The sequence below is a fragment of the Mytilus galloprovincialis genome, chromosome 12 (genome assembly GCF_965363235.1).
Source record: "Mytilus galloprovincialis chromosome 12, xbMytGall1.hap1.1, whole genome shotgun sequence".
NCBI classification, from domain to species: Eukaryota; Metazoa; Mollusca; class Bivalvia; order Mytilida; family Mytilidae; genus Mytilus; species Mytilus galloprovincialis.
The window spans coordinates 19197610-19210514 of record NC_134849.1 but is presented as its reverse complement, the minus strand read 5'-3'; the positions used below and the strand labels follow the sequence as shown (position 1 = coordinate 19210514).

The 12905-nt window shown below is 32.0% G+C and overlaps 1 protein-coding gene across 1 annotated transcript; it reads right to left on the bottom strand.

Moving 5' to 3' along the window:
- Positions 1-560: 560 nt before the first annotated feature.
- Positions 561-11219, bottom strand: LOC143055237 (uncharacterized). The gene is made up of 3 exons (XM_076228371.1): positions 11216-11219; positions 3238-3384; positions 561-859 (listed from the first exon to the last, which is right to left on the bottom strand). The coding sequence occupies exons 1-3, from the start codon at positions 11217-11219 to the stop codon at positions 561-563; spliced, it is 450 nt and encodes a 149-aa protein (XP_076084486.1).
- Between the last annotated feature and the right edge of the window lie 1686 nt (positions 11220-12905).

Genomic DNA, 12905 nt, shown 5'->3' with positions numbered 1-12905 from the left:
AATTTTATTTCCTGTGAATTAAATCCAAAATTTTGTGTCGACAAAATTAGAGGATTAGTCAATGAGAGAAGTGCTTTAATGTTAGTTGATACGGGATCAACAGTTAATATTGTGAATGATTGTTTTGTTAATAGGAGGGATGTATCTGAAGTAAATAATGTATGTATCACTTCGGCGTCAGGTGATAAAATTGAAATTATTGGAAAAGCAAATGTAGAATTCAAAATTGGAAATAAGTGTTATTTTGTGTATACATGTTATATAAATAAACAGTCTAACCAATAAATTGCAAATCTATCCCCAAATTGCAGATTTGGGCAAAAAACTAGACCCAATTTTGTACTGGGGCTGTACAATCCAAGATTGCGGTATACCATGAATCTACCTTAAATGATGGGGCTATGCGATTGTTTTGTCCAATATGCCTATAAAAAATCGATTGACATCCATTTTTTATATACATGTTCGCATTTACGACCTAGATATATGTAAAGTGTACTTAAAAGAGGAATGATATGTTTGGGATGATACTGTTATCTCCTCACTGTATATCTTGATAGTTATAAATGTTTCCGACGAATCGTCAGATAAATAATTCCGTTGAAAATTCCGCCAATACAGGTAGCAAAAGTGACGATCTGATACATTAGTTTTGGTGGTTGTTTGTCGATAAATACCCATAATCCATGAACGGCAGGTGCTGTAAAGCGCAAAAGGAACGCAAGAATGAAAAAGGACATATTTCTAGTAGCGACAATAATATGTTTTGATGCCATGCTTTGGTTTCCTAAGGTTTTCTTTATTTTGTTGCCTTCTGTATAAATTTTGTACCAGATCAGGAAGTACAAAACAGATAGTACTATAAGAATAATGGCAAGAGGAACGAAGATCAACACAAAGTTCCACAGTACTCCCGTACCTTCTTTTAGTCCACAGCTGCAATGTAAATTACAAAAATTATTTTGCAAATGAATGATACATTAGGATTAAAAAAGACAAAATTAAAAGAAAATACTGTAGAGGAATAGATTCCTCATAGATACCAGGCCTAAATATTTCTACGCAAGACGAATTTTTTGTCTACAAAAGACTCATTATTGACGCTAGAGTCATTACAATAAAAAATGCAAAAAAGAACATCGAGGATGTAAAAATTCCAAGCGAGTTTTGAAAGTGATTATTTTACTTTAACTGACAATACCATTAGGTATTCGGGTCATTCGGGGAAACTTACCATTGTGTTACAACATTTTTAAATCTTAAAGTTAAGTAACAACAAATATGACAAATGTATGATAATAGTTCTTGATTGCTTCAAAGAATTAAAAAAAAAATCTTTGAAAATTTTGTATTTGTTATTTAATACAATTTCTAAAAGCCTTCAAATTCTGTCTCACTCAGACGATTATACGTATGGCGCATCACATTTTGTGCCTTTGAACCTATGACGAGGCTTATCATTCAGTTATTTTTCGTTTTATGCCATGACATTGTCAGTTTATTTTCAACTTAGATGCTTTACTATCACTTTGCTATATTCTGCTCCTCATTTATATACGAAATTTAAATCAACGAATTTACATAATATTTATGTTGAAAGGCCATCACTCGACTGTGACGTAAACCTTTTCATGTATATGTGTTAAAGACTACAACGAGATTTCGACGGATTTTTTCTTCACTAAAAGAGGGACAAAAGATAGTCTAACTCATAGATCGAAAACAAACTGACAACGCCATGGCCAAAAATAAAAAGACAAACAGACAAATAATAGTACAGATGACACAACATAGAAAACTAAAGACTAAGCAACACGAAACCCACCCAAAACTGGTGTTTATATACTCAATAAACAAAGCTTTAACAACATGTGTTATTAATTCATTTATTTTTGCTGAAATCAGTAAAAATTGCAAACAATTGTTGTTTCATTATTTTCTCCTGAAAAAAAAATAACTGTACAAAATGGTCATCAAGAGCATTTCAATTTGCGCTAAAGTGTACCATCTAAAATGGTACCGATCATGGTAAGAATTTGTACTAGGTAACGTTGTGTTTCGCTTATAGTTTTCAAGTCAGTGATTTGCAATATATTGTAAGAATTGGTAAATAAGATAGCCTCGTTCAATGTATCTATTGACGGTTCATTATCATACGACTATCAAAATCAGCCACCAGACTCGCTTTCGAAAAACACAACATGCACTCATTTAAATGTTAAGTACTGATCGCCATACAGTACTACTTTCATATCAAAGGATTTGGTATGATTGTGTCATCTCAATAAAGGAATATTGCACACTCATTCAAATCTGTAACAAAATAATTCACCTTTCAGCTTTTTCTGTATTTGTAAATTTTCCCATTCTTGTATGTCACAAAAAGTAAAGGTTCCCTAAAGGTCAATATTGAAATGACAAATACAATGTCAGTAATCTCGGACAACCTAAAGCAGTGCCGCTGCAATTGTTACTTCATAGTCATGCACCCTTGTGACGAAAAAAATTGATTTGACTATTTTGTTGTAAACAGTTTACAGTTTTTGTTGCAGACGGCATTTGTACCGATACATTAAGAGAAGCGAAGGATACCAAGAGGAACATTCAAACTCATAAGTCGAAAATAAACTGACAACGCCGTGGCTATAAAAGAAAATGTCAAACACACAAAGATACAAACAACAGTACACAAAACAACATAGAAAACTAAAGACTGATCAACACGAACCCAATCAAAATCTGGGGCTGATCTCAGGTTCTCCTGACGGTTAACAATTTATGTAAAGATGTGTAACAAACACACATCTATTCAAATTTAATTAGTCGAATAAGTAGAACCATGTTTTTTCAATTGAGGAATATTTATAAATGCATGTGGACACGACAACAATATAGTAAAAAAAAATAGACAGAATTAAGATATAATACCTAACTTCATATGTTAGATTGAAAATCATTGTTTCATAATGTGTAATTATTAAAGAGGTAAATAATAGTTTGATATTTAATCCACTTACTATATACCATTAAAACCCGTTCCTCCATTTAAAGCAGCTATAACTAATAATATAGTTTGGTACGAAAACATGCCCAAAAACATCTTCCAATCATATTTCCCAAAATTTAAATTGCCTCGTTGTAGAATACAAAAGCAAGCAGTAGTTGCAATGATCATGCTCAAATTACACTGGGCGTATGCAGCCTCTAGTAAAACAACAGCATAAACTGAACAAGTACTGGGTGAAGGCCCAAATCCAGATATTGTTACGTCTGTTGCAAATGCAAGCTGTACTCCGTAAAACATGATATCGCAAGCTGCCGTGACAACAATAAAGCGCTGAGATGTTTTCCATTTGAAATATTCTTTTCCGTTTTTCTTAAACGCTAATATGATTACAAGTAAACATATACAAATGCTAGTTGATGTGAGAATGAACGAAATGTATCCATTTGCTTCCAGTAAATAAGTATTGTCAGGGTTTTTAATGCTGTCTCTAGCTGTGGCGTTATTGTATTCCGATTTCGTCGCATTTACAGTTACATTTGTTAGGTTTTGACTGGACGTCGAAACAGTTACATTACTGATGATCAATGCCATGAACTTTTTCGAGACAAAATTATTTTTGATACTATAAAATTAGAATAAATATATCATTAAGAAAATATATCGTCTATTCAGATCATCAAGGCGTTGATTAAATACCCGAGTTAATATATTTGTGTCCATTATATATGACCAACGTCACGTGTTTATAGATATACGTCAAGAACATCAAATGATAAATAAATAAACACATATTTTGCTGGCAGAGAAATCGTTTCCGTAAATAGATATAAAACATTAAGATTCAACATTTAAACACTGCACATAAACTGTAATAAGGGACAATTATTTAAAAACTTACTTAATCATTTCATAGTTACAAAGAATTTGTTTGGCAGTTTGGCCGTTTCTGTAGAAAAACGTATTTCAAACGGGTTCGCACATCCTAATTTTTTGACGGAAAGTTGTTCACAAAGCTCGGAAATTTAGATATGATGCGGGTAAACTTATCGATCATTTGATTAAAATTTGATATAAAAGGTTAACAATTCAGCACTGTAATGAAATCTGTGATATTTGTTTTTATTTGGTATAAATATTGATTTGTTTATCAGTAAATGTAAACCAAACTAAAAAGTAGTGTTATATTGTTATGTACATTCATGGTTCTATAATGTGTCGTTACCTGGGACTTGGCATTGCACAAGGTCGTGTTTTAATGTTAAAGACGTCGTTACACTAAATTCATTGAATGTTGGATGTGTACTGATTGTTATATTTAGTCTTAGATACATGATGTTTTTATTAGTTTTTATTGGCTTTGAACTAGGTGTCAGTAACTGCCAGTACTCTCAAATCTATACTTGGTGTCTTTTTGTTGTTGTACACTATCTTCCACGTCCGGTTTTTGTTTTTCTGAGTTGTATCGATCTGATGAATAATTCCCTTTTCAACTATTTTTTTTATTAGTTCTTATGTTGTACTGTTACACCATTATTCCAGGTAAGAAGAGGATTTGGCGCCAGCTAACATGTTTAAACTCGACACATTTCATTATTCAGTGGTTGTCGTTTGTTGCTATGTTTAATTTTTTTTTTTGTGTTCATTGTTTTGTACATAAACCAGGCCGTTAGTTTTCTCGTTTGAATAGTTTTACATTTTTATTCGGAGCATTTTATAGCTGACTATGGGTTTTGTTCATTGTTGAAGGCCGCACTGTGACCTATTGATGTTAACTTCTATGCTATCTTTGGTGGAGAGTTGTTTCTGTGGCTATCATACCACATCTCACTACGTTTAAATGCATAGTAAAGTTGCTGGCCTACTTTCATTTTATATATGAATCTATACGTAGACAATTGCCGTTGCAAAAGAAATCATAAGGTTGCAGTTCCATTAAACCAAAAATGTTTGTCAAAAAGCCTTACACTGAATAGTCTGTTTTGGTCAGAATTTTAATGAATGTTATACATTTCTTGGGATTGAACACACAGTACAACCAAAGACTGAATAGGAATTTTAAAAATAAAAATAAAATATCATTGATATTTATATCAATGTTTACATGACTCTCCATATGTGCTGAGAATCCTGTGAACACATATTTATTCAAAGGCACGATATGCTAATGAATCACTGAGACGAATGGAGTGGTCTATGGTAGCTCTTATAAATGTTGTAACAATACTCTCATGAATTCGGCTGCGCGTGTTAATATTTTAAGCTAGCATATATGGTCCTTATTTCATCAAGTTGGCTAATGAAGAGAATCCAGAGAAATGTTTCGGACCTATTACATTCGATTAATTGTTTAAAAGTTATGTCGTCTATGTTATATGATACAATGTTATTTCATGTTAAGAACATGGAGGAGAGCATATGGAATGTGCAAAGTATATGGAAGAGAAACGTTAGACATGACGTTGATGTAATTTATGGGATCGGGTATACATGTATTATACCTTATGTAAAGAACTTCCATTAATTGAAGGCATTACAACATGTAAAAATAACCAAAATAACCAAAATAATACTCGTTCAAATATACTTGGTCAGGTTGTGCTGAAAAAGTGATGTAAAATCCTGAGTATTAAAACAAAAAGAAAAGCAAAAAAAAAAGAAAAAAAAAAGAAAACCCTATTCTTTGTGTAAATGAAACGTCATCGCTGTGTATTTTTTTGTAAATAATTATTTTATACAATGTTTATTTATTCGAAACACTGGTTTTTCTCCCCCCGGAATTTATTATCAATATCGTATTTTGCGTATCTTATCGAAATGTTAAATCATTAAGCTTTTCAACCTCGTTATTTATATGGACTTCCAATATAATTATTGGAACTATGAGGAGATGATTAAAGCTGTGCATTTTATCCATAAGATAATTTTTGTATGTTCTAAATAAAGTTCATCGGCAGATTGTGAGTATTCAAATGGTCAACAATAGCCTCTTTTGATTGTTATGCCCAAACTCAGTTGAGAAGTGACTAAATTACATCTTCTTGTAAATCTGACAAACACTTATAGTAGAACGGTTAGTTTTGTCATTTTTATTAACTTCCTCTTTTTTAATTCACCTTAAAGTTATGTAGGATTATTAGTACGTTTTAACTGTTATCCTGATTATATGTTTTGCTTTACATAATCAAGAATTATCTTAATAATACTCTGCGGAAAATTACACAAACGAACATACTTCAAATAAATGTATTGTAATAACAGTAATACTTATCCTTTTTTAGAATTTGCTATTTAAAAGTTTCACTGAAAAAATCAAAGCATAAAACTAGAACAAAAGAGACGATGTTAGATCCTTATTGTTTATTTTCCTTTTTTGGTCGGCGATGTTCCTTACGGTATGCATACTTCCCAACTCGTTCGCTAATCTCAATTCTAGAGTTACGTTTGAGATTTCAATGAACGAAATCTATGTATAAATGGAAAATGATTAGATCAGAGATTTCGTTACCATGAATGACTAAAAATTTTACTAAATTCTTTCATAAATAAAAAGATTTGGTTTTAAAGTTTGGCTGTAAATGTCTTATCAAAAACGTGATATCAAATTTTAATTTTCAATTTGGTTTATAAAGCACATTTAAACACGATCAATGTAAACTTTAAGTAACTGAACGTTCTCTTCGATCGGTAGTAACTGACCTTTGTCATTATATAAGTTGTGCCTTTTATTCCCAATATGTTGTTTAATTGAAAGATCCGTTGAAACCGGACTACATATGTTATTTTTTCACGATTTCTGTCAACGGCTTTTGTGTATTGCTTTTTAATTATATATATATTTTGTATTTGTTGTATACTAATTGGTTATTAATCAGAAATTGAAAAAAATGGTATTTTTAGACCTACTAAATAGTAAATGTAGTCAAACTTTGATAAAATAATGTTCATTTAAGGGTTGTTTATAAGAAATTTATAGCATTTTATAGGCTAATTGAATATAAATATAACATATAAAAGTAAAGTAGTTGGACGCCTATTGTTCATGAAGCTACACATTAAATACAACTAATTGTTCATATTTGATATTTATTCAGATATCTACATATTCATGATATCTAAAACTACAAGAACACGTCGCTAGTAAGTTGAGACATATACCTATCGTATCAGTCAACCAATTCATTGGGAATTGTAGTTCAAGCGTAGAAAAGAAAATGTTGTTATATCTGCTTAATCTTCAAAAGCTAAGAAATCATGTACACATTGTTTTTTTTTTGTGTCAGATAAAAGATATTTAAGTAAATCAATATCTTAAAAACATAACAAAGTAATATTTAATAAAATCAAAGTTCCGGATATAATTATTTCCATACATACTCAAATTTCAAACAGTTCTTAATTCAAAACTACTGGTTTCGACAACTGAAAACAAATCTCATCAAATCTTTTCAGCAACATAAAACTCATAATAAAAAGATATGAACAAAGATTAATTCGAGGAATATCATCTGGTAACAGAAACATACAGTGCATGTTTTTAATCTAAGAGAGCCTTTGCTTTTCAGTATTTGTTACGTAGACACGCCAAATGCAATGAATTTACCAGTTTTTGAGCTCGACCAGCTGTAAAATCGAGCACACGTTTAACTCGACTAGTCTCGACATTGTCTCGACATTGTCTCGACTGTACTTAACTGTACTTAAGTGTACTCGACTAGGTCTCGACTTTACTTAATTAGTCTGTCTCGACTTAGTCTTAACCAGTCTCGACTAGTCTTGACCTTCAAATTTAGTTTTGACTGGTGGAAATCAGCCCATCTAACTAAATTAAATATTGATCTTACACAATTTAAGTATATTTCGTAGTTTGATTTATTGCTGTGAAATGAAAGAATTTAATTTAAGGGGGTAGACCTTGCTTCAGGGAGATAACTCTTTAAATCAGTTAAGCGTTTGTAAAAGTCAAGTTCATCAATGTATTTTAAGCATTTACCTGAAACAGATTGAAAATAATCTATGTAACCTAGAAGCTTAGAATAGATTTTTAAAAATGGTTGACACAAACATACTGATGATTTTAAGAGTTATTTCCCTTAACCTAGGTCTACCTCCTTAACAATAGGTAAAAATAAAAATTACTATATATATTCAGATAGGCATCTTTAATTTTTCATAACTTTTTCAAATCAACCGGACATTTGCGCTTTTTACCTATAGTCGACTACCTGTAATCTTAATGAGAAGTAATCATTACGTAAATAAACTTAACTTATATTTGTCATTAGTTAGTTCACATTTACACAGTGAACATGGAGTTTAAAGTTATAGAGACTAGTAAAGGAAAAAAATGTATAATATGTCATGATGGATTTTTATATCGTTTCGACCAAACCCTAAAATTTGGAGACCTTTCATGGAGATGTACCGTTAAAAATTGTAATGCAAGAATTAAAACGGACAATGGGACTTCTATTATTTTGAGTCAGAAAAATGATCATAATCATCAACAATGCGACGACAGAAAAATTGAGCGCCATCAGCTAAGAGTGTATGCAAAACGAAAGGCTGCTGACGACCTCACACAGAGACCATCAAAAATCATTCGTGCTGGATTGAAAGATGTTGGTGAGGATTCTTTACATCCTAAGGATTTAAAGTCTGTTTCAAAGGCAATGTATAGAGTGAGAAGAAAATCCCAACCAAATTTGCCTAAGTCAAGAGAAGAGTATCACACTCTCTTTGAAGGTTATGCTGTACAGACCTCAAAATTCGAAAATTTTCTTAAGTCAACGATAGAGAAAATGGAATAATCATCTTTACATGTACAACCAATTTTGAATGCTTGTATTATGTTGAAGAAATTTTTATGTACGGAACATTTAAATTTTGCCCTAATTGTTTTAAGGATAAAAGAGAAGGGAAGTCATAGATATATAAAAAAAAAAAGCGCAAATGTCCTATGTAAAAATCGCAAATGTCCATTTTTAAAAAGCGCAAATGTCCTATGTTTTGAAGCGCAAGTGTCCACAAAAAAAAGCGCAAACGTCCCGTGCCGATATAAAGAGCATTTTTTGTTTCATGATGTGCTTGATGTGCTTGATTTGTTATATATAGATATAATAATGTTGGTTGATAGATTATATATTGTCCAAAACAATCCATAACTTACTTGTACTGCTACATACTAACTCTTGAATGTGGTATCAAAACCTTCTTTGTGCCATTTTGCCAAATTTGTAATTGCAAAAAATCAAAAAAATCCTAATATGGTGTATAATCGCCTTTATTCAATCTATTTTTCTTGATTTTTAATTTATGAATATATATTTTAGAATCTTAAATATTTATTTTCATGTTATACAAAAAGACAAAAAAAAGTCGATAATTTGATTGGTTGGATAGAAAAATACACAGCCCCGTCCAATAGCAATCATGGGATGTTAAAAAATACACAGCCCCGTCCAATAGCAATCCTGGGACCTTAAAAAAGTGACGGGGTGTGTGGGTAAGATTCCCACTACATGAGAAAAAAACAACGCTATCGTACGCAGCCTGTCAGTTCAAAATTCAAACCCATCTATTTAGGCGATCTCATATATAGAAACACATTATTTGCCGTATTGCTCAAAATTAACACTTCCTGGATGTTTTTGTAATTTCTGATACTGGACATTTAGCGATCAGCATCAGCAATTAATAAGATATTTATCAAAAGGATCCTGTAAATTAAAATAATTCATCATGAAAATGTCAATATAATGTAAATTCGTACTGAATTTTAAGGTTGAGTTATCCTTCTTTTAGTACAAAAATATACAATAGAATAATCCAGGCTTCAAGATTTGTTTGTCAGACGTCAGTTTCGTCGACAAATAACTCATCATGACGCTCGAATCAAATTGGTTTAAAAGGCCAAAAATGAAGTACAAAGTTGAGGAGCCATAACCATTCATATGAAAATGTTGGGATTTGATCATGGTGCCTTTGATGGATAGCGGTTTCATGTCCATTGTCAAGATATGCTCATAACGAGAACATGCTAAAGCAACATACGTATAATTTAACTCGGCTTTGAACGGTATACCATTTCAATTAGTTTAATTTTCAAAGTGCTGGTTCACAAGGCAACAATCTTCATATAAACATATCTCTTAACCTTACAAAAATATTTTGACCCTGTCCCGACCAGTCTTTGCTATAACTCTTTAACGCTGCTTGGTAAGCGGCAAAGCAACTTATACTAACTTTAAAGTTATTGGTTCGACCCGGAAGAAAATAGAACCAACGACTTCAGCACTCGCGGCAAGAAAACTACCAAGAAATCCATATAGCTATTAGCAAACTAAAACTGCACTTGACAAAGCATTAACAATTGACGAGAAATGATCGAGAGGCAGTAACGACGATGTAAATTCGATGCCCCGTATGGAGTAGAGTGTGACGCTTTTAGCATGTTAAAAAGAAAAACAGTGTTATAATAAACTCTTTAATGAGTTTGTAGGTTACAAAACAAATTATAAGTGATGATGATAGACTATTATAACTAGATATTTAAAACACATTATACATTGTATATCTTATTTCATGAAAATAGTTTTTTTTTATTGGCTGTGTTGGATGCTTTGTTTTACAGCAAAATCCATTCGGAATTGAGACGTCACATCCAATAAAATTGAAAAAAGAAATGGTGAATGTGTCATAGAGACAAAAACGCGACCAAAGAGCAAAAAACAACCGAAGGCCACCAATAGGTCTTCAACACAAAGAGAAAATCCCGCACCTAAATGTGTGCTTCAGCTGGTCCTGAACAAAAATGTGTACTAGTTCAGTAATAACGGAGGCCATACTAAACTGTAAAACATAAACATGTAAGTGAACTAAAAGTAGAAATCATACAAGACTAACAAAGGCCAGAGACTCCGAACATGGAACATGCGCAAAAATGTGGCGGGGTGAAACATGTTTTGTGTGATATCAACCTTCCCCCTATAACTTTAGCCAATGTCAGAATAAGTAACACAAGTACTTAGTAAGCAACATGACAATTATATACATAAATTAATAAAGGAATACCATAAGTAACTAACAAAAGGTGTCTGCATGTTGATTTATGTTTACGAATGATGTCCTTGTACCGATGATAAAATTTAGTTTTGACTAGTTTGTAATACAATGTATCGAAAACCCTAATGCATAGTTAAGAGATAGTACCCATGCCAGTTACATTTGCTCGTTAAAAAAGAAATCTTGCAACAACTTGTAGACGATTATATATGTTGCCTGTTGTTTGTCAAAATTTCCTTCTGTTCCTTTCCCCCATTTTACCTTTGTTATTCCAGTGGCATCTGGCCTTGACGTCATAAAAGTTTCGAGTCAGTTCTTTGGACTCATACCACAAACTCAGCCAATCAAAATGCGTGATTTAATCGTTCGAGCATGATTTTTGTGCTCCGAGCCCTGAGCAAAGTTTTATGACAACTCCTGAAATAACTGCTATTCATTCTGGTAGATCCACTTTAAACAACTTACCTATTGAATTATGTTTGTATATGTTCTACGCCTCAATGTGTTTGAAATGTTTGCCACTGAACGTTAAGCAAATATAAATCAATCAATCTGTATTACCGCTCTTATATGCTGTTGCATTGGACACTTTTTGAAAGACTTCTACTGTACATTTTGCTTTGAATTTCTACATTCCATTTTAGAAAGTGTGGACATAAAAAATAACAGTTATATTGCAAAACATAGAAAACTACACAGTTTCTAAACTGCATACGTATTGCTTCAAACCACGGTATTGCCAAAAACCTTGTCAAGGTGGTTTTACAAACACTGTACACGTGTGTCCATGTGTGTCTACGTGTCAACACCAACCGTGAACAAGTATTGCCACAAACCATGACCGTGTATTGCTCCAATTTTATCAATGTATTTTATTTTTATTTTAAATAGGTCGAAGTTCCATATGTCCAAGAAAAGACATACAACATATATGCGATCTGATATGTTGCTACATGTAATTAGTGTTGAGCTGTTTGTATTATTGCTCATTAATGTTTTACCAACATGGTTTTATCACAAAAACAAAAAAAATGAACCACTCTGTCGTGTTGCTTTTGATAACAATGAATTCTGTAATAAATCATATCTTTCCTCTCAAGAGAAACTTACGGTTGTTAGATAGCGGATGTGACGTATGGAATATAAGATACATGTACACGTATTCCATAACGATTAACAAAGTCGAGATGACATCAAACATAGGCATTGAGTTTAGAAACCTAACTGCAGCAATCCTGAAAGTTATCAAATGAAACACAAGCTCTTGGATGCCATAATGGTTCAAGTTTGTGTTTAGTTTGTTATGATATTGGTGAATAAAAAGGTTTGTTTTCATTAAAGAAAGTAACAATGTCACAATGAGTATACGTTTTCATTAATGCACCTTTGTCGATTGTATCGGATAGGCAAACCGAATCTAACTGACAGAGACGACATGACTATAGATAAGTTTGAAACATTTTCCAAATGTTTACAGTGAATTGAATTAGAAGATATAACCGAGCATCATGCCTGGATTTCTGACAGAAAATAATATCAAAATGTACTAAAATCTGTAATTTCCATAAGGGATATTTAGTCCACTTATTTTTTTTTTAAGTAAATGACTTTTTTTATTCTATGTCCAATCTGAAAACAGCATAAAACTATGTAGCCTTATCAAATTTTTAAAGTATTTATAAGTATATTCCTAGCATTAAATTAAAGTAGTTTTAAGTCACTATAAAATGGAAATTTGGTATGATTGCTATTGAGACAACTATCCACTAGAGACATAAGGACAAGGATATAAACAACTATAGGTCATCATACGGCCTTCAACTTTACACAAATTACA

Excerpts from the sequence above, each read along its gene's own strand:
- LOC143055237 (XM_076228371.1), bottom strand. Across the intron at positions 860-3,237 it reads TGGATTTGGGCCTTCACCCA|TACTATCTGTTTTGTACTTC; the intron begins GTACTTGTTCAG and ends TTATTCTTATAG.